A 22,313-nucleotide genomic window follows, 5' to 3' on the forward strand; every position below is an offset into this window, starting at 1 on the left:
AACATATGCTAAGTGAAATCACTCAGAACAATAAATACTGTATGACCCTAGTCAAATGTGCAAATTTAAAAAAAAAAAAAAAAGATTTTATTTTTGTGTAGAACTGGGGTGCAGGCCAGAGATGTGGGTGATAAGAAGATTTGCCAGAAACAGAGTGGGGAGCAGAACAGGCAGATCTACTGAAATACACTGCTGAGGGGAGCAGCAGGTAAGACAGGTGAGGTCTGCTGCACCACGTGGGTCAGCTCCCTGTCAGGGACTGAACTCAGGCCAAACTCAAGCCCTTGTGGTGGGCCTTTAAGGTGGTAGAGCTGAGACTTAAGCCCTTTGCCACAAAGGAGGCCCTCTATGTGCACTCTAAAAAAGAACAAATAGATGGTTGCCAGAGATGAAAGAGTGGGTATGTAGAACCAGTAAAGGTATTCAGAAGGAATAAACTTATAGTAATAAAATAAAATCTGGGGCTGTAATATACAGCATGGTGAGTATAATTAATAATACTCTATTAAGTATTTAAAAGTTGCTAAGAAAGTAAATCTTTAAAATTCTCGTTATAAGAAAAAAAAATAACTGTGCAGTGATGGATGTTAACCAGACTTATTGTAGTGATCATCTACATATATAGACTCATTATGTTGGACACATAATATGTCAATTATATCTCAATTTTAAAAAATAGTTTGTAAGAAAAACAGCTTTTCCTTTGTCTTCTATTAATCAAAAAGCAAAACAAAAATCAATTCAGGACTTGTGTCAATTTATAGTAACATATCCTAAAGGAATTAAGGAACTCATAAAAAGAGTTAATTGTACTAAAAACCAGGAATGAAAGTCATCAAAAATCACACTAAATAGGGAGTCTATTTAGAAATCAAGAAAAAAAAATAACCCTTATATCTGGAAATTTATTAGTTCATCAAGGATGGAACTTCTTCATAGCACTAACTACTCACACAATTATTTATGTGTAGATATTTGTGTGTGTGTGTGTGTGTGTGTGTGTGAGAGAGAGAGAGAGAGAGAGAGAGAGAGAAACTTGAGAGAGCCTTATTTAAACTTCAAGTGGAACATAATGAGTGAATGAAGGAATGGATGAGAGTGAAGGTTTGGTTGGGTGCTTGGCCTCTCAGTCTACTTTACAACATGATACCCTGAGATGACAAACAGGAGCAGGATTTCTGAAGTGGAAAGAGTAGAAGAGAGTGGTTTTAAGGCAAAAGAATAAAGTAGAAAGTTTGCATTTTAACCTCCTCCTCTTTTCCCTTCCAATCATCTGCTAACTGAGAGGCATGTGTGTTGTAGTTAAGAGCATGGACTTAGCAGCCAGGTCCCCAAGTCCAGCTCCACCCACTTACCACACTGTTACTACAGGCAAGTTTGCTAACCTCCCATTTCATTATCTGATGGTTGGGGATAATAATGGTGCTTACTCACAAAGGGCTGTTGCAAAAATGAAATAAATTAACACCCAGCAAGTACTCAAATGGTGCCCGGCACATACAAGTCAATAAGTGAGTTATTTTGATTGTTACTTGTTATTTGATTGTTATTTGTTTGAGTGCCTGCATTTTCAAAACCTCCCTCTGTGGTTCACCACCTGGGCTTCCTTCTGCTTGAGCCACAACCCATGCTCCAGCTCTTCACAATGGTTCTGTTCTCTGCCAAAACATCTCTGTTACTTAGAATGTTCTTTGCCAATGCTGTCATCTATGACAACAGGCAAAAAGGGTGTTAATCCCTTCAAGTATCACTTTATATCCACACAATATATGCATGGGGAGCTTCTTATGATCTAAAGAGGTAATACCAAGAGTTGGGAACAGATAATTCCCATTCAAATACTAGGCATCCTTCTGCCCTGCCCACAGAATCAAATGTGACTGAACATTCAACACTAGCACTTTTTCAATATAAGGAATGTGGAAATCAATTCCATGAAGATTTGCACAGTATTCAAACTCATTCTACTTTTCCTACTAAAAAGCTTTAGTGTTGTTACAGATTACAGATTTCCCTCCACGAACAGTTCACCTAAGTCAGTTAAATTTTGGTTCCTCTTTTTGTCCCAACTTTGAAAGTTATGGTATTGGTGCCATCATTCTCCAGTTTCCATTAGCTTTTGTCTGGTTTTAATAACCGTTTCTTCTACCACTATTGCCAAAATACTATATAATATCTGCAACTAGAGTGAGTTTAAAGCATGAATTTTATCACCTATTCAGATAGATATAGTTGGTTCCTAAAATGGAAAGAACAGTTAATATTTTAATATTAACTGTTATTAAAAGTTATTATTTTAACTTGAAAATGGAATTTTTTAATGCAGAAAAATCTAAGTTCACTTGTAGACTTAGAGGAGACATACACTGCAGGACACAGGCCCTGGTAATAGCCTGTTATGACCCAGCATGTGAATGCCATCAAAGGATTGAATCCTTACACCCACCCTCTCCATGTCATGAGCAAAGGAGCTCATGACATTACCATCCTCTTAATTGTCCTTTCAAGCGTCAGATTTGAATTGCAGTATCCAGGATTTTGTTCCCACTTCACTAAGTACCTCTCACTCAAACAGGTTGGAGAAAAAACACAATGCATTTTTTTTCTCACCTGTCCAGAACGAGGTCTGGAGCAAAGATGAGCTTGCCAGGGTGATCGATCGAGCGCCACATCAGCCCCAACATTAACACCTCCAGCCAGCAGCTCTCCAAGAGCCGCACTTGGTCATACAGACTGAGCTCCACAAAGCCTGGGGAAAGCAACAGGCCATGAGACACATCCACCTCTCCTCCTCAGTTCCCTGTTTCTATAGAAACAGAACAAGTTTTAAAAGCTAAGAAGGCACAAACAATACAAAGAAACAATATTATAAAGTTGTGGTTAAATGCTAAATAGCCCTTTTGAACTTAAGGGGTACAATTTTAAGTCTTGTATCCCTCTAGAAACAAATAATTTAGAATTTACAAAGGGCTCTTGCCTGGACATAAACCGCTCCCCACACAGGTGATAGGGAAAAATAGAAAGCTGGCACTGACTTTGTTAGTTATATCCTAGTAATTCCTCTATAGCAATAAGAAAATTAATGCTCAGCTGCCATCCAGAGGGACTGCCTATCTGGCCTAGTTAATGATTGGGGCCAGGAGGAGTGTGTTTGGGACATTGGGTGTGGGGGATGTGGAAAGAGAACAGCACCAGTCACTGCAGAAAGACAAAACTTTAAGTGAAGTGATTTCTCCAATTGCCTAAAATTTCCCATCCAGTTCAGAATCTTTCTTCTGAGTAGGAGCACCATTACTGGGCTATTCGATCAGGAAGAATGAATGTAACAATGAATGGAGATTTGACATCCTGATAGCCTAGTAGCATGTGTAGATTATAGAACTGGAAAGAAAACAGGTAATTTCTAGGGAGGTGAGCACTTCAAAAGTAAAGCAGGGATGGCCGGTGCTTCCTCCGCAGCCCTGATATGAGGAGGGACAGTGTAATACAAATACAGTTACCAAACGCATGGCCTTGGAGTGTAATGGATTATAGTAAGTCCCAGCTCAACCTCTTCCTAGTTAGTTACCTAATCTCTTTTTAAGTATGTTTTCTTATAGGAAAAATGGGGGCAATAATGCCTACATCTGAGAATTTCCTACATGTAGGATCTCTTATCCTCACTTTACAGATAAGGAAACTATGGCACAGAAAGCACATGTGGTTCAAGTCTTTGAACAATTATGATGCAAATCTGCACAAAGAAGAATTCAATGGAGGAATGACTGGAAAGATAGCTAAATCCTTTCCCAGGCTCAGTTCATACTCCTAATATGTATACACGTTCCAATCTCACCCACTGTTATAGACAACAAACCTGGCCAAGGAAAATCCAGCTTTTTATACTTGAAAGAATTCAGCAAGATCAGACCTAGATGGTATTTTAGTATTTGTTTGGTTTGGACAATGACTACATCAGCAAAGAGAAAGGGACCAGGAAATCACATCTCTAGACTATGCCCAAATTTTTGAAAATTGAAGGACTAATGCAGCTTAAGAGCTCAGTTTTATTATGGAACAAAGAAGCTATCCAGCTTTCAACAATAATTACTTTTTTTCCCTTTTTTAATATTTTAGTTTATATAATTCTTACATCATTTTTCATTTTTGCACAATGTATGAATTTTCATTTTGGTAACAATAATTAATTTCACCACCACTCTCCACATGAAGTTCTGAAAAACAGTGCTTGGGATAGATGTAAAGCAAAAGCTGGAAGAAACTGCATCAGTTCTGTCTCCTCTCAGAAAGTGCATTAGAAAATAAAATAGTTCTAGCAAAGGTGACAATGCTAAACTCTTGAAACAAAACTGGAAATCAGTAAATCCTCAGGAAGCTCAAGAAGCCCTTGGTTCCCACAGCTCTTTACCTGGACAGCGCTTCACCCAGCTTCTCACCCCCTCCCAGCCTTTTCAGTTTGCCTAATCCAGTGGCTGCTCCCAAATCATGAGAATTTCTCTAGTGACTTAGAATTTGGAGAGGACTTATTTCTTATACAAATGTAAATATATGCAAGGAGAAACCCTTTCAGGGATGACAGATTGCTGCCATTCTGTGTTAGAATCCTAGATTCACTCTTTCACAGAAGCATCAAATCAAATAGTAACTAGATAGTAATTTTAGCTTAATGCAGTATTTCAAGTCCACATTACAAACCAGCCTGTGGAAGTGACAACATTATAGGATGGAAAATGCAGGTTCCAAATAATAACTCATGATGACATTCCAAGTTTATTAATGATTTTTGTCACTTCAGTTACTGATTTATTCTATTTATCCACATATATTCATTTTTGTACAAAATACTGATTTCTCTATTAGAACAATATTTTACAAGTCCCTACTTTGCATCTGACAAGTTTCACTTTCTTACTGTTCATGCTGTATCCCACCTTGCCCTCACCTAACTAGAGCCCTCCTTTCCAGGCAAGGATTTCACAGCCAAGAGACAAGCGAATGTGGAGATCTTCTTTTCAGACCATGCTCCAGGTTCCAGGACCTACATTTTTTTCCCCCAAATGGTCCCTATGCATGTACCTCCAGGACCTAGATAGGTTTCTTCCCAGAACATATCTAGGCATGAGAGGTAACCAACAGGCTGGTGTCCATAGGAGATATGCATATGTAAGACAGGCTGTTCACAAGGCTGTCTAGGATAGTCTGGGGTGGGTCAAAAGAGTTGGAAATAGAAAAGTGCAGCCATATACAAATCCCGTACTGTCATGTCCGGTGAAGAGCTCAGATGAGTATAAGAACTGGCCTTCCAGAACATGCTGAAAGTACATATACCAAGATAGGATGAACATATTTTAAAGTTTATAAATAAAATTATCAAATTGTTAAATATGGAGACAGTTTATGAACCTCCATTTTGCACTACTGCCTTATAAATGTTAGGGACAGGCCTTTTCTATAATAAATGCAAAGATAAGACCAGAAAGCCCTACCTGGAATTTTCTTGGCCCAACCAATCATGTGCACCAGTTCTTTGTCAGCCAGTTTGGTCAGGGACATCATCATGGAGGCCTCAGTGAAGGGCGTGCTGGGCCGGCTCACTAGCACGTTGGGTGGTTCTGCCTCAAGTAGCGTGAGAACCAAGTGCTCTGGACTCAGGGCGCTCAGCAGCAGCTCCTTCACCCGGGTCACATGTCCACTATTTCTCTTGGCTTTGCTCAGGCAATGCAGCTGCTCATCAGAATTTCTCTGCCTACGCATTATACGATACCCACACCTTTCTCTCCGGGAGCCTAAAGCAGAAAGCAGATGATAACATAGTGCTTTCTCCATCTCTTCCCCAATCCAGCATTCAAGTTCCTTGAGTCACCAGGGTAAAAATGAAGCAATGACATTACTGTAAAATTTAAGTCTATTTTCAGAATGTGTCTTAGAACAGAAGACTGGTTTATTTTCTGGAGGCTGTAGGGTATGTACCAAAGATTACTGCAATTGTGACTCCAAAAGTAACATGACTTTTTAGAGACAATAGCCCAAATAACCTTAAGATCTCCATTTCATAAGCCAGAAAGAAAAAGAAAAATACCGGATGGTCTCACTCATAGCAGGAATCTGGAAAACTTAAATAAGGGACCAGGAAAATGAATAACTATAAGAAAGTGAAAATCAAAATCAACAAAAAACTATGAACCAGAGACAGTCTATGGGGGGGTGAGGGGCGGGGAGGGGAGGGATTGGGGTCAAAATAAGGGGGTTGCAATTGTATGGGGAATATAAAAATAAAATTTATTTAATAAAAAAAATCTCCATTTCAAGATCATCTATGGATACTAAATATATTTCACTTTTCACAAGTGTTAACATACTTCAACCTCCAAAAGATGAATTTAGGAATTTCTTCAGGCAGAAGATGAAGGGAAGATATGAAACTAAACACAGATATTTCCAAACAGTTGTTCAAATAATACACTTTTATATGCTTAAAATGTTTACATATATGCCTGTATATGTATGTGTAATGTGTACACTTTTTCATACACAAACAAGTAGATTTCAAATAGTAATGTGGAAAATATAGAAGAGCACAAATCTTAGTAAAAATTATTTCAATTTTAAACAGCTTTTATACTATCCTATATTTTATAAATTAAATAGCATCAGTGTATATACTATTTTATAAACTGCTTTTTCCTTTTAAAAATGACATTTTCAAATAGATCACCCAGACAGAAAACCAACAAGGAAACAATTGTATTAAATGGCAAGTTACATGAGATGAGCTTTAATAGAGTTACAGAGCATTCTAACTAAAAACAATACAGTCATCTCAAGTGCACATGGAACATTATCAAGGATAGACCACATGTTGGGACACAAAAAGTCTCAATAAATTTATGAATATTGAAGTCATATCAACCATCATTTTGGATCACAATGGTATGAAGTTAGAAATCTTCAAAAAGAAAAAAAAAGGGGAAACCATATGTGGAGACTAAATAATGTGTTATTGAACAACTATCGAGTCAATGGAGAAATCAAAAACCACCTGGAGAAAATTTAAAATGAAAACAGGTGTTACCAGAATCTGAGGGAAGTGGGAAGCAGCATAAGTGGTACTAAGAAGAAATTTTATAGCAATACGGACCTATTCAAGAAACAAGAAGAATCACAAGTGAAACATTTAACCTTATACTTAAAAGAACTAGAAGGAAAAACAAGCCAAATATCAGAAAAAGGAAGGTAATAGTAAAAATTAGAGGAGAAATTAGAGATCAAAAAGACAATGCAAAATATCGATGAAATCAAGAGCTAGTTCCCGAAAAAGATAAATAGCCAAATCTGAGTCAAACTCACAAAAAAGAGAGAAAAAACAAAATTAGAAACAAGAGAATTTACAACAGACAGGATTATAAAAGAATATTATATGTGACACAACAAACTGGGCAATCTAGAAGATATAGACAATTTCATAGAAACATACAACATTCCAAGACAGAATCAGGAAGAAAAAGAAAATCTGAACAGACCAATCACAAGTAAGGAAATTGAAACAATAATCAAATCTTAAAAAAAAAAGTCCAGAATTAGATGGCTTCTTTAGTGGATTCTATCAAACTTTCCAAGAATTATTATCTACCCATTTCAAACTTTTCTAAAAAATTGAAAAGGGAAAACTTCCAAATATAGTCTATGAAGCCAATATTAATTACTCTGTTTCCAAAATCAGATGAGGACACCACAAAACAAGAAAACTGTAGATTAATATTTCTGATGAAACAGATGCAAAAATCCTCAACAAAATACTAGCAAACAGAATTTAATGACACATTAAAATAATTGTATACCATGATCAGATGGGAATTACCCCAATGATGCAAGTTTGGTTTGATATACACAAATTAATGTGATATACACATCAACAAAAGGGCAAAAATCATGGTATCTCAATAGATTCAGAAAAAGCATTTAATAAGATTCAATAACCATTTGTGATTTTTTTTTTAAATCAAGAAAGGATATAGAAGGAATATGCCTCAACAGAACAAAGGCCATGTCTCACAAACCCAGTCAATACCATACTCGAATTCAGACAATATAAACCTTTAAGACAAGAATAATTGTTAGGGGCCTTCCCAGTGGTGCAGCGGGTTGAGCACAGCACTGTGAAGTTGTCCTCAGCCTCTGCGGCACCAGTTCGATTTCTGGCCAGCCAGGGAGACTCCCACATGGTGTGGCCGACCTCTCCTGTCTCGCCCGCTGCTCCCCTCAGCAGTGTATTTTGGTCCTTCTGCCTGTTCTGTTCCCTGCTCTGTCTCTGGTGGATTCTCTTACCCTCCTACACATCTGGCCTGTACTCCAGTGCTTGTATAAATAAATCAATCTTTAAAAAAATAATTGTTAAAGAAGACTCATCAGTAAATTATAAAAAGATAATTCTAACTCATACACATCAAACAAGAAAATACAACCTACAAACAAAACCAAAAAGTGACTGAGAGTTTGACAGATACATTATTATAATGGATGTTTTAATATATTTCTCTCAGCAACTGGCAGAGCAAACAGATGAGGAAAAGTCAGGATATAGAATATTTTAACTGCACAACTAGCTTGATCTATAGAAATTCATGGACATTTGCAAAAACTATCAGAATGGATCATGAGCAAAATCTTAACTGAAGTTCATTATCATAATTATATTCTCTACCCACACACAATAAAAATTAAAACAATAAAAACATAACTCCCAAACTCCTATAAACTAGAGCACAAAAATATTTCTAAATATCCAGACTAGAGATAAAAATATAAAACAAACTAGGAAAAACATGTTTAAGTTAGTATATCATTAGCATGGAAACTGTTCTATGAATTCCCCCATAAAAATAATCTACAAGTAAAATACTACACAATACCTACTTTCTATACAACCCCTATTATGTTTGTTCATTAAATTCAATTGTCCATATGTTAAAAAGACATATTAGGAAGTATGAGCATATTTAAATATTGACTTCCAAGAAAATTTATCAATACAAGGAAGGGCTCTATCCATCTAGGGGTATTTGAGTCAAATACATTGCTAAAAGAATTAAAAGCCTAAAACATTTTTTATTAATAATCAGAGTGCTATAGATATTTAAGATCAGTTATACCCCCAGGATAAAATGTAACAAAATGTATAGTTTAAGAAAGCACTTTTCTGATCACACTTTCTTTTTTGTAGAGTATATAAGGAGTTTACAAAGCAGGTTTACATACAAAGTGAAAGGTCTTGAATCCATGCATTCATGTGTATTTGAACAACTTTCACTCACAGTTCTATGTACTAAGCCCTTTACAGAGTCCTGAGGACTCTAAAGCCCTTGGTGAGGGAGGAACTCACATTCCTCTATGAAGAACATTCCTAGTGTTGTGGTTTTGACACTGTGATCTAGGCAGTGTCACCCTGTACTTGTGAATTTATGAGAAACTGCCAAATAGGGGTCCCCAATATTAGAAGGTGATACAGCCCCAGCAAAAAGATGAAGATGATGATGATGATGATGATGATGATCATAGTCGTAAATGATAATAATGGCAGCTAACATTGACTGGAAGCTTCTATGTACAGACACTGTGTACTGTACATAGATTATCTCATTGTGACAACTGCCCTGCAGGGCAGGTGCTATTACTATTTCTAATGTACAGAGGAGGAACCAGGCACAAGAGACCTCAAAAAACTTGCCAGGGGAAGAAAAGCTGGGAAAGAGCAGAGGCACGATCTAAACCCAAGTAGTAATCTGAATCCAGAGTTAGTGCTTTAAACCACTATTTTATACCCTTCCTATCAAATCCCTTTCATCTGTACATACAGCAGGTAAATAAAGAGATGGCATCCAAACAATGCTGAGATAACATCCTAAGACAGTGATACAGACCAAATACATGGCTATTCAGACTGTTTTCCTGCTTACTTACATTTCAGTGTATCCTTACAATGGTCTGTCCCTGAAGTGAGTCTGGGTTGATAGCTCTCCAATCATATTAATAGCTCAGTAGAAAAGATAAGATTGGAAATTTAGAAGAAAAAGGTGGAGCATGTGTAGGATTACTGGGACACTAGCAGGACATGGTATGAAAATAAACATTTGTAGAGGTTTAAAACTACAATCACCAAGATACAATGATGTAAAGCAACTTTACCTCAATAAACATAATTTTTAAAAAAAGGTGATTATAGAAGAGGCATGATTTCTGAGTAAAAAGAAAACCTGTAATATTTGTATAAGAGAATGTGGACTACAGGTCAAATCCTTAGTCCTCCAAGATGGATAGAATGGAAGACTTTGGATGGAGGGCTTGGGGAGAGCAGATGAGAAGGATGCTGGGGAAGGAGCGGGGAATAGCCAAGAAGATTCAATTCTATGGTCTTTTTCTGTGGTCAGCGAAAGGCTAAATATCCAACTGTTTGTGTGCCAATAACCTTTCTTCTGTAATCTCCAAAGATAATATTTTTTTTCCTCAGAGAGCCCTACCCAGGGACATTCTGGCCAAATTCAATGACCTTTTCTCTCATTCCCTTTTCCATGAAAAATTTTTCACTACATTTCTGCACTCCGCCTTTTGAGACTGCATTGTTCATAACTCATATGACCTTTCTAATGAGGGAGCGAAAAAGGAAGGAAAACTAAAATAGAGTGCCAGAGACTACGCTAGGTCTTTCTATATGTTTTCCTATGTATCCTCACAAAAGTCAGGGAAGCTGGCATCTACACTTCTGAGGTGAGAAAATGAAGGCTCAGAAAGGTCATGCAATCTATGTCAAGGGTAGTGAGATGAAATGAAACTCGAGACTCAGAGAGCAGGAGACCAGTCCTCAAGATCTAGCCCTCTACAGGCAGAGTATACATGTACAGGGGCTCATGGTCCTGAAACACAGGGGCTACAGCAACCCAAGAAATCCTGGTACAATAAAAGCATTCTTGTTCTGAGATTAATATATATTTCACCATATCTGTGTGTGTGTATATATTTATATATATACACACACACATACCATCACATACCATCTCTGTGTATATCATACATTCACCTTAAAATACTATTTAAGGTAAAACATGAACCATATTTGCAATCTTTTGTCAGAAGACCAAAGTTTTTTCATTAAGTACCTCTGCCAATTAAATCACAGTACTCCCCCCAAAGCCTGTGTAAACCACAGCCATGATACATTGTCTCTAGGTTTTCAGTTTCTTTAAAAACAGGGCACAAAGTTAGGTACTCATAAAGCAATCTGAGTTCAGAACCTTTCTAGGTTTATGAAATAAGCCTGTAAGTTTAGTGATGTAAGCTAGACAGAGAAAGACAAACACTAATAGAATTTCACTCATATGTGGTCTATAGTGAACTAAAGGAGATGAATTAAAATAAAACAAAAATAAGCTTCTGAACCGCTGCCACACCACTTAAATTATAGAAAGTTCTGCCCATATTGGACCAAACTCTGTCTCCTATAATTTATTCCCATTCACTTTAACTGTCCTCTACACTACAGGGATGGCACAGGTTATGCCCCAATGTGACAGTATACAAATACTTGAGAGTAATGACAATTTCCTCTCATCCAGGTTCGATGTCCTCAGTGCCTCAGACCACCCTCACTTTGACATTGCTTTCAGCATTTCTTACAATAAAAGGGGATGTGGCCACTCACCACATTTGACCATTCCAACTTCATAACATTTTCGAAGCCGGCAGGCCTGGCAGCTTTTGCGCCGGTTCTTATCTATAGTGCACTGATTTGTAGCTGGACAAATATAATCATTATGCCCTACAGCAAAGAAAAAAAAAAGGAAAGTTATACTCACAATATTTCAATTAAATTTACCCCTCGTCAACAACACTGATAATGCTATCGAGTTGAGAAATAAAGGGCATCTAAATGGCAGGTGCAGGTAAAAAGGCCAAAGTACAGTCTCATGGTAACTTGTTGAGTAAAGGAATCCTAGAACTACTTCAATATTCTGGTTTTTGACTCATTGGCTATTCTCTGCATGTTCTTAGAATTCTCAAGAGACATTTAGAAATATTCCCCTTTGGACATGGAAAGTGAGAATCACCTGAGATTGATTTGCTCCAAATCACAGAGCTCCTTAAGACTGTACTTCTGTCCTACCAAATTCAACTGCTAAGATTCTTTTACATCTATCCCTCTTTGGGATTTAACATGGTATTTTTATAGGAATTCACAGCCGAGTACAAACTAAACTGGTCAATAAAAGGACAAATGAAGAAATTAGCAAAGAAAATAAAAACTGTTACTTGACAATGGTTGAGATGGATTATTGTTCTCAATTCTTCACTCCCTCCCTCAGTTTTGTAACCTTGTAATTATAATTCCCCACTGACTGATGCTGGCTTGGCCATGGGACTTGCTTTAGCCAGGGGTCTACCAGTAGATGTGATGGTCCAACCGTTTGGCTTAGTCTCTTGAGTTCCCGTGAGATGCCTCAGGTAAACAGCAGCTCAAGGAAAACGTTGAGACATGGATCAACATGAACTCAGAGTCCAGAACCAACCCTTTATGAAGTAGAACCATCCTAACCAACTCATAAGCCCATAAGAAAAATAATATTAATTTTAATAAAACACTGGTTATGTAGCAATCCCTAAGACAATGGTGCTTTTTGTCATTCTCTCATGTAAGAAGAAAATAAGAAAATTCCCTTTTCAAGAATTATTTCAGATGCTGTATAGAGAATGGATTAGAGGTGGAAAAATTGATGGAGGCCTCAAGAGCAGGTAAGCATATTTTACTGTTCAAAACAGAGATGAGGTTGCTGGATCAGGTATTGTTAGAGAGGATGCAGAAACCTAAAATATCTGAAATTTATGAAATAGAAATTATAATAAAATATAAGAAAAGGAAAAGCAATTGGGGATTTGGTGACTATTTCTTAATTGTGTCTTTTTAATGAACAATATGGCCTGAGGTTCTTACATTAAACATACAACAGGCCAGAATTTCAATATTGAAAATGAATGAATCTCGGTGATAAATTAAATGAGAAGTCATAAAAGAAACAGCTCACAAAAGAATAAAGAAAATTCCATTCATGTAAAGTTCAAAATGGAGAAAGCTATATTGTTTAGGGAAGCATGCTTAGGTGGCAAGGAAGGCAGAAGTTGTGATTATCTTACCTCTGGAGGGAGGAAAGGAGCTGGGACTAGCAGCATCACCCAGAGGGATTCTGGGACTCTGGATATCCAATTTCATGGTCTGAGCACTAGTTATACAGGGGTTTGCTTTAGAATTATTCTCTGAAAATTATTCTTAAATAACTTTAAACTTTAAAATTATTCTTCAAATTATATATGTCTATATATTCATATATTTATTTCATTTCCATATATATTTCCATGCATGCAAACACATACACCCTACATACTGGAATAAATGTATTCCTTAACTCTCTCTTCTGAAAGCACCTGAGATATCCTGAGAGCAATGAGGAAACTAGCACTTAGATCTTGGTTTGTAAATATTCTCCTACAAAAGGAAATAGGGCTCTTTGGAGAAATGGTTTAATCCAAGACTGGGGCAGAAAATACAAGGTAAGCCTCATATATCTTGTTGTCGGGAGGTAAAGAATTGTGCAAAGAATTATAGGCCAAAAAAGAAACAGCAACCATGGGCCTCCCCAGTGGCACAGCGGTTGAGCGCTGGGTTGCGAAGCTGCCCGCAGCCTCTGCAGCACCGGTTCGATCCCTGGCTGCTCCCCGGCCACCGGAGGAGGGTCCCACATGGCACAGCAGACCTCTCCTGTAGAGCCCGCTGCTCCCCTCAGCAGTGTACTTCGGTCCTTCTGCCTGCTCTGCTGCCCACTCTGGCTCTGGTGAATTCTCTCACCCTCCCCTGCTTCTGACTGTACCCAGTGCTTGTATAAATAAATCAATCTTTAAAAAAAAAAAAAAAAGAAAGAAACAGCAACCAATTTAAGGGTATCCTACTGGTCAAATCTGGGATAATGTGGACATCCAAATTAGACTGGTCTAAATTGTGCCACATGCCTCCTTAGTGCCCTCTGCAGTAATGTGCATGTCACTGTTAAGTCTTTGGCCTCCTTCCTTCCGAGAGTCTGGAAACACATGTTAAAGTAATGGGGGCGGGGGGGGGGGGGGTTGGGAAGAGGTGGTAGAGAATGTAACCCGCTCCTCTGGCCTGTACCCCAGTTCTTGTATGCATATAAATAAACCTTTAAATAAAAGAAAAAAGTCCTCCTCAAACCACACCAACTACCTCATGGATTAAAGTGGTTTTCTTCCTCTCATGCAACAGTCTAAGGAATTCCATACTAAAAGAGCCAAAAGAGAAGTTCAAGGCAAAACATACAGCTAATTCTTTTAGTTAAGATATAACATTTTATAGGAAAATGAATTTTTTTTAAGATTTATTTCATTTATTTATTTATTTATACATACAAGCACTGGGTACAGTCAGAGGCACAGGAGGGTGAGAGAATTCACCAGAGCCAGAGGGGAGAGCAGAGCAGGCAGACTGACGAAATACACTGCTGAGGGGAGTAGCAGGTGGCAGGAGAGGTCTGCACGCCATGTGGGACCCTCGCCCAGTGGCCGGGGATCAAACTGGCGCTGCAGAGGCTGCAGGCAGCCTTGCAACCCAGTGCTCAACCGCTGCACCACCAGGAAGGCCCAGGAAAATGAATTATGATTAAAAAAAAAAAAAAGGCTTTCTTTGTTCTCTCTACAAGGGCATTAAGTCCAAACACATATTATTCATATCCAACTGTATGAAGAGAAGAGACAACTTTGGACTTCAAATCAGAAGATGTGATTTTAATCTCAGTCTTCCAGTTGTCTTAACTTAAAAGTAGAGCAGGGCCTCCCTGGTGGCACAGGTGGTTGAGCGCAGCACTGTGAAGCTGTCTGCAGCCTCTGCAGTGCCAGTTTGATCCCCGCTGGCCGCAGAGATACCCACATGGTGCAGCAGACCTCTCTTGTCTCGCCTGCTGCTCCCCTCAGCAGTGTATTTCATCAGTCTGCCTATTCTGTTCCCTGCTCTGTCTCTGGTGAATCCTCTCACCCTCCTGCACATCTGGCCTGTACCCTGGCTCTTGTATAAATAATCATTTTTAAAAAAATTTAAAAGTAGAGAGCAATGTTTATCACCAACATCCTCCCCACAATCTTAAACCTTGACAGCAGGCATCTACCTCGTGTTTTATTCCCTTAAGATATTCTTCTCAGTTCAAGGTCAAGTGAGTCTCAAGTAATTGAATATATGCCTTAAAATATGAATCTCCAATATAACTTTTAGGCTGCTAGAGCTTCCCATTTGAAACTCAGCTTCTAAAGTCTTAAACAAAAAGTTGAAGATTCATGAGAAACAGATAGATTTTAACTACCAAAGGACAATATCAAAAGGTAATTATGAATATCAAAATGAAAGTGAGTAGTGAAATAAAACAATAATAATTAAATGTGGCTATAAAATAAAGAGCCAAAAGAAATAAATTTATGGAAAATGCATGAAGAACTGTGCTAGTTACATATAAGACTAACAAAGTTTTGAGATGTAAAAGACCTAAATAAATGGAGATATGTTTTTTGATGTGTAGTCTTTTACAATGATTCCTTTCAAAATAATTCTTAGGTTAAAAAAACTACTTTTCTTACCATTAAAGATGGGAAGTCATTTAATACAATTATACTAATGTTCATATGGACAAAAAATAAGAAAAATAGGACTTTTAAATGGGAGCATGTACACTAACAGGTATTAAAATTCATGATAAAGCTATACTTAAAATCATGTGGTATTACACAACAATGACAAAATAGATTAACAGAAGAATAAAAAAACAGAAGCATACGTAAGAACTTATATATACCACACATATAATCAATAAACACAAGATGCTCAAAGCATCAGTAATCAGGGAAATGTAAATTAAAACCACAATGAAATACAACTATGTACCCAAAGAATAGTTAAAATTTAAGACTGTTAAGTTTTGACAAGGTTATGGAACAATTAGAAATTTCATACATTGCTGCTCAGAATAAAAAATGGTTTCAACACTTAGGAAAATTTGTCAACTATGTTTGTATGTCAGTTAAATATACACTTCATCACACAAGTGGCAAATTTACTCCTAAGTATTTAGCCAAGAGAAGCACAAACATATCTACACAGAGAGATATGCTTGGATATTCATAGCAAGTTTATTCAAATACTTAGCACAAAACTTAGCACAAAATACTTAGCACAAAACTTTAACTCAAATGAACACTGTGGCACACGTATATATTGGAATATTACTCAGTAAGAAAAAGAAATGAATTACTGATAAATAAAACAACATAAATCTTAAAAGCATCATGGTAAACATAGATCTTATTTACTTCATGATTCAATTATATGACATTCTAGAAAAGGCAAAACTATAGGAACAGAAACTATATCAGTGGTTATAGAGCTGGGGTATGGGGGGAGAATAGGTAAGAAATTGGCTGCAATGGGCGCAAGGATTTGGTGGGGGGGGAATAACATTTTGGGGGATGTTGGTTACATGCATTGTCAAAATTCTTATTCATTAAAATTGAATTTTATTGTATGTTAATTATGTCTCAAACTCAACTAAAAAATAAACTTCGTATTTTAAAAAAATCAATGAAAATAGATATTTAAAAAAACAAAACAATGTGGTGGATGTGTTGTGGTAATATATACTTGAAGAGGTGTGATCCTATACATCTTACTCATGCAGTGTTGCAAACCAATGTAGCCTCAATTTAAAAAAAATATATAAAATAAAACATAAACCAATGTGGATAAGATTGACCATTTAAGAAAAATACATTCTTATTTCATTCAATATACTGAAAGAATTCAGTAGTCACTTTCAGTTATTACAATGCATTTATATCAAGAGGGTGTACAATATGAAGAGTCCAAAGAAATAATCACTTAAGCATTAAACTATTATAACAGCACTCTTTCCCTTTTGCACATTTGGAATGTGACATTCCTCCCCCTTCTCAATGAATCCTTGGCTGATGCAGTAAGAAGGAAAGACATGGAGAAAGTGAGGGAAACTTACTTTTCATTGTGATCAACTACTGTCTCAGGGTTCAAGGATATTTCAGGCAAGAGAGATTTTCCTCCAGCAACAAACTAGAAGGCTCTTTTTAAAAGATGCATTTAGTTGTAGTTGGTCAAAATTACCTTAAGGGATAAATTCTGGAACCTCAGTAAGATAGAGAATGGCCATCATATCCAGAGTCCAGTTCCGAATTTTAGAAAATCTGAATTGTCCTTATTACATATAGCAGCGACCTGGACCTGACCCTATAAAATACTACTACAATTACCTGGTCTCCCTGGTGGCCTAGGGGTTAATTCTCAATACTATCACTGCTATGGCCTGAGTTTGACCACCAGTGAGGGAGCTAACCCACATATGGAGGAGCAGACCTCTCCTGTCCTACATGCTGCTCCCCTTAGCAATGTATTTCAATAAATCTGCCTGTTCTGCTCCCCACTCTATCTCTTTGGAATCCTCTTACCTCCACCCCACACTTTGCCACCCCAGTCTACACCCCAGTTCTCTATGCAAAAATAACTAAATTAGCTTTAAAAAAAATTAAATACTCTACAATTACCATAAATACAAATACTTAAGCACTGAATATGTTAAATGTAGGATGAAAAACTATTATAAAAGCAAAAATTATTTGTTCTGATAATATTTGATGATAGATGCTTCCTTATCTATATTGTTTTTCATTTTGATGAGAAAATTACATTTGTAAATGATTGGACAGTCATTTACCTAACTATGAAAACCTTAGAGGAGGTGGGTTTAAATAATATTAGAAGAGAACTACAAAGAAGAAAGATGGTAATTTCTGAATAGAGAATCATTAAAATACTAGAAAATCTTAAATTTGCATAATGTTTAAATTGACCAAATATTTTCACACAACCAATCTCATTTTTTTTTTTTTTGGAAAAGCAATGTGAATGTCCCCATTTCACAAGGAGGGAAGAGACTAAGAAACAATAGAGCTACTAAGTGGAGGGTCTAGGACAAAGATTGTCATTTATACAGGCTAGATTTCAGAGGGTTTTTATCTAACTAATATTTTACCCCCTACCACCGATGTATTCTAATGGTTTCTCTGCTTCAGGTAAAATGTTCTTAATCTGCAGTTAGCAGTGGATGAGATAATTTAGTTCATTGATATTTGACATTTGTATGCTGTGAATTCCTTTAAGGTTGCTTTCCTTAAGTGGTTAAGAAAAAGGTTTTGCTAGAAAAGGGAAGGGCACTCTTAGATAGGAATAGAGGATATTGCCAGGGAGGAGGGCTGCTGAGGGAGGTTAAAGAGCAGAGAGAACCAGCAAGAATGTGACTTCAGTGAATTAGGGCTGGCAAGGACACACACAGGGATGAGCTGACTGGCCTTGAAACCAGGTGTGCACAATTTGAAACTGATTAAAAGGGATGTTTAAAAACAACCACCACCCAGTCCAGCAAGAATTTGGAGAAGGGTGGGGAAAAAGTCTAAACCCAGACCAGAAAATAAGAAAACTATGTAGGTAGGTTCCACTAGTCCAGGGTGAAAATAGGTCCCTTGATCAGCTTTCAAGTCCACTGGAGTGATTTCTGACAATTTCCATAAAGTATATTTATTCTCTCTTTTTCAACAGTCAGCCCATCATTATGACTGTAATTCATGTCAGATATTAAACATGAATCTAAAGAAGAAACAATCTTCGCAAATCCTAGCAAACACATTTTTCCCAAGTGATATCTTCTACCCAGAAAACAGTAATGGGTGGTGGGGGCCATGGGGGAGACCCATTCAAGTTTGGAGCTGAGATCTGCAATTAAAGATTAAGTGCTCTAGGGGCCTCCCTGGTGGCACAGGCGGTTGAGCGCAGCACTGTGAAGCTGTCTGCAGCCTCTGCAGTGCCAGTTCAATCCCAGCTGACCGGCGAGAATCCCACATGGCAAGCAGACCTCTCCTGTCTCGCCCACTGCTCCCTTCAGCAGTGTATTTTGGTCCGTCTGCCTGTTCTATTCCCCACTCTGTCTCTGGTGAATCCTCTCACCCTCCCATGCATCTGGCCTGTACCCTGGTTCTTGTATAAACATAGATAAATCTTTAAAAAAAAAAAAAAAAGATTAAGTGCCCTACACGTGAAGCAATCTGTTCCTCCCTTCAGTATACATGATGCTCTGAACTGCTCAAGTATTTTGTGAGCCAAATAGCCAATGATGCAATTTCTGCTAGGTCATATGCAAAACTCTTTGAAACTGGAAAATTAAAGCAGCAGCTAACAACACTCTTGTACCTTGAATGCTTCTTTTAAAAAACGCCTTACATCCTTCACAGGACCAGACTCCATAGTGATATCCTGATGCATAATCACTGCAGACAGCACAGAAATGGGCATCCTTCTTTGGACTAGTAACAGGGCTGATGCAACTGCTCCCACTAACCTTCCTTTTCAGTGTCTCTCTGACAAAGAAAACATCCATTGTAAAGGAACATTCAGGAGAAAAGTGAAACTTTTTCATTTAATCTCTATGCCATCCAGTGTTCATATGACTATATTCCAGAAATCTGATCAAGCAAAATCTTTGTCACTGATATCAGATCTAGGAAGAGCCACATTGTAGGGAATGACCCGTGCTTGAAAGTGGTTTGGTGAGTCTATATCCATTCTTGCAGGGTGGGTGAGCACTAGGAGCTACAGAGGGGCAGTGACAGGCATCAGGTGCACATCTAATGATAGTCAAGGGCCAGCTTGAGTCTTCTCCTCAGGTATGAATGACAAGCAGGGCATGCAGTGTCTTCTATAGTTACCAGGGTTCAACACCACATGGGTGAGCCTTAACTCCCCAGACCACTTTCAAGGATCAGTTATTCCCAACAGTTAAACAGCCTTTCAGTGTTTCCCTTTAAATGGGCGACAAAAATTTTCATTCTGCAATTTAAGATCTAGAATGAAAATAAGGTGAGTAATGAATGGACTTAGGTTATCCTAAGGTGAATATTGGGGCTGTGGCGGGTGTGAGGTGAAGGGAGAAGCACTTTATGCAGGAGGCAGGTGCTCAGTGCTAGGTGATGGGCAAGGGCTACCACAGAGGAACGGACAAGTACAAACTAATATTCTTAATTTCAAGAAATTTCAGCTAAAGTCTACATTTAAATAGTTTCTTCTCATACTTATGTTATTTTAGTTCGTCACAAAACTTGTACCAATTGTTGTCTCGTTTGTACCAATCATCTATTTTCTAGGCTTATGTCTAGCATTTTATTTAAATTATAATACTGCCAGTTATTTTATGCTGAGAATAATTTGTAATAAATGTTAAATTGTGATCACTACAAGATAAAAATCTAGCTTGAAAGAGATTTTTTTAAGACCCAAATCACTTCATCAATGAAAGGTGATTTAAGTTCAATTTTTATTGTCTAAAGACAATAGTTTTGGTAGTAAAATTTCCTACAACCCAGTTCAACAATCTAAACTTTTAAATAGAATTATATCAAAACATTCTATTATTCAGAATATATTTTAGGCACACTCCGTAATCTAGATGATTGAAAATAATGACCATGTACAATAAATATCTTTCTTCTCACTAAATCATAGAGCTCTGAATGATAACTATAAAATACAATTCAGGATGAAGATTGGATTTACCTGTTTATAGGTAAGGTATGTTCTAGTGATCTTGTTTCACACCAGGAACTCTTTTGAGGTTCCGCATATAGAAGTGATGACTGGCAATGGATTGCTAAAGGAGAGAGATGCCCAGGAGTTGGCCACAACACATTTGAATTTGTGGTCTGTCGACCAGGCCCACCTTCTGAGTTATTGGCACTACTGGGAATACTATAATTCACCACAGTAGGGCTGTAGAATGTCATGGCCGAATATTCATGGCGGCTCTCCACATAGGAAGAAGGGATGTATATGGGGCCATGCTCCAAGGGCAGGATGGGTTGACTGCAGTTGTAGGAAGCAGGAGAGTCCAGGCTCGATGGTGAGTTTTTTATATCCATGTCTTGAATAGGTAATAGCTGAGAAAACTCCTTGTGAGAAGAGGCACAAAGGGACATTATAATGTCCTCAATGTCTCACAGGCATATGCAATGTCTGCAAAGAAAAACAAGACATTTTTAAGTTAGAGCTATACCTATTTTTTTAAGTTAGAGAATAACTATTAATAGTATTCACACACTTTTATTACACACACACTTGTATGAGATTACAAATATTAACCTCAGAGGAATGGAACTCTATTTACTTTTTATTGTTTTTGTTGTTGACTATATGAATTTTCTTTACTGTGAGAATTTGCTATAAAATACCTTCTAAAATAAAAAAAAATACAAGATTAAATGAAAATACCAACAAGGGTTTTGTTGGGTTTTTTTTTTTTTTTTGAACTAATTAAGGTCAATGGAAAAAATAAACAAGAAAACCCTAAAAGAGCAGATCACTGAGTTGGGCTAGCATTCACAGGTATTTAACTACATTATAACTACTAACAGTAAAATACAAGGAAAAGACAGACGAATAACTGTCTCAGTTATCAATTTAGTGCCTCAGTTTTGTACATTCCCTTCAACATATGCTCTATGAGGAGCAGCAAAATTCCTTTACTGTGAACACACTGTTAAACTTTCTCCAGACAAGATGCTACAGGAACACTGCAGGAGGAAGACGTTGCAATGATCTCTGGCAAGAACAGAAGTTAGTGGTTTTATGTGAGAACATCCAGTGAAGCCTGTACCAACTACATCCAGAATGAAGTCTCTCTGCAAACTTGCAGTCTCAGTGTGCCAATAACCCTTCTGAAGTCACCTGTCCAGACTGTGTCCAGAAGAGGTGTTCTTCCAGCAAGACTTCTCACACTGAACTTGCACACACCAGGGTGCCTGGACTCCCAGGGCATACCCTGGGATGCTGACAATCATCTCTGCGTCTGTACCCTGAGGATAGCTTGTTGCTTGCCCAGCAACCACAAACCAGCTCTGCCCTGGTTAAATCAGAGAACATCTCTGCTAATTAGTGGCAGAATCACTTCCCCTGGCTGAGAGAGATCTTAAATCACAATGAAAAAAGTCCAAAAATTAAATAGGCAAATAGGCAAAAGACATGAACAGATAGAAGACAGAAAAAAGAAGGCAAGTGGCTCTCAAAATACTTTAAAAAGATGTTGGACCTCCTTCATGCAAGATACAAATTAAAACTACAGCAAAGTACCATTTGTCACTTACCATGTTTG

The 22,313-nt window shown here is 37.6% G+C and overlaps 1 protein-coding gene across 2 annotated transcripts in view; it reads right to left on the bottom strand.

Annotated features, from left to right (window-relative positions):
- ESR2 (estrogen receptor 2) overlaps positions 1-21,141 on the bottom strand; it is a gene marked incomplete at both ends in the record, with an annotated part of 34,937 nt that extends 13,796 nt beyond the window's left edge. The window contains 5 exons of one of the 2 annotated variants that reach the window (XM_084240659.1): positions 2,611-2,749; positions 5,487-5,786; positions 11,693-11,809; positions 19,364-19,530; positions 20,723-21,141. In XM_084240659.1, coding sequence (XP_084096785.1) covers positions 2,611-2,749; positions 5,487-5,786; positions 11,693-11,809; positions 19,364-19,530; positions 20,723-21,141 — 1,142 coding nt within the window. The remainder of the gene's footprint in view (positions 1-2,610; positions 2,750-5,486; positions 5,787-11,692; positions 11,810-19,363; positions 19,531-20,722) is intronic. The other variant, XM_084240660.1, reaches the window with a different exon arrangement.
- Positions 21,142-22,313: the final 1,172 nt, after the last annotated feature.

The sequence above is a fragment of the Talpa europaea genome, assembly GCF_964194135.1.
Source record: "Talpa europaea genome assembly, chromosome: 8".
Taxonomy (NCBI): domain Eukaryota; kingdom Metazoa; phylum Chordata; class Mammalia; order Eulipotyphla; family Talpidae; genus Talpa; species Talpa europaea.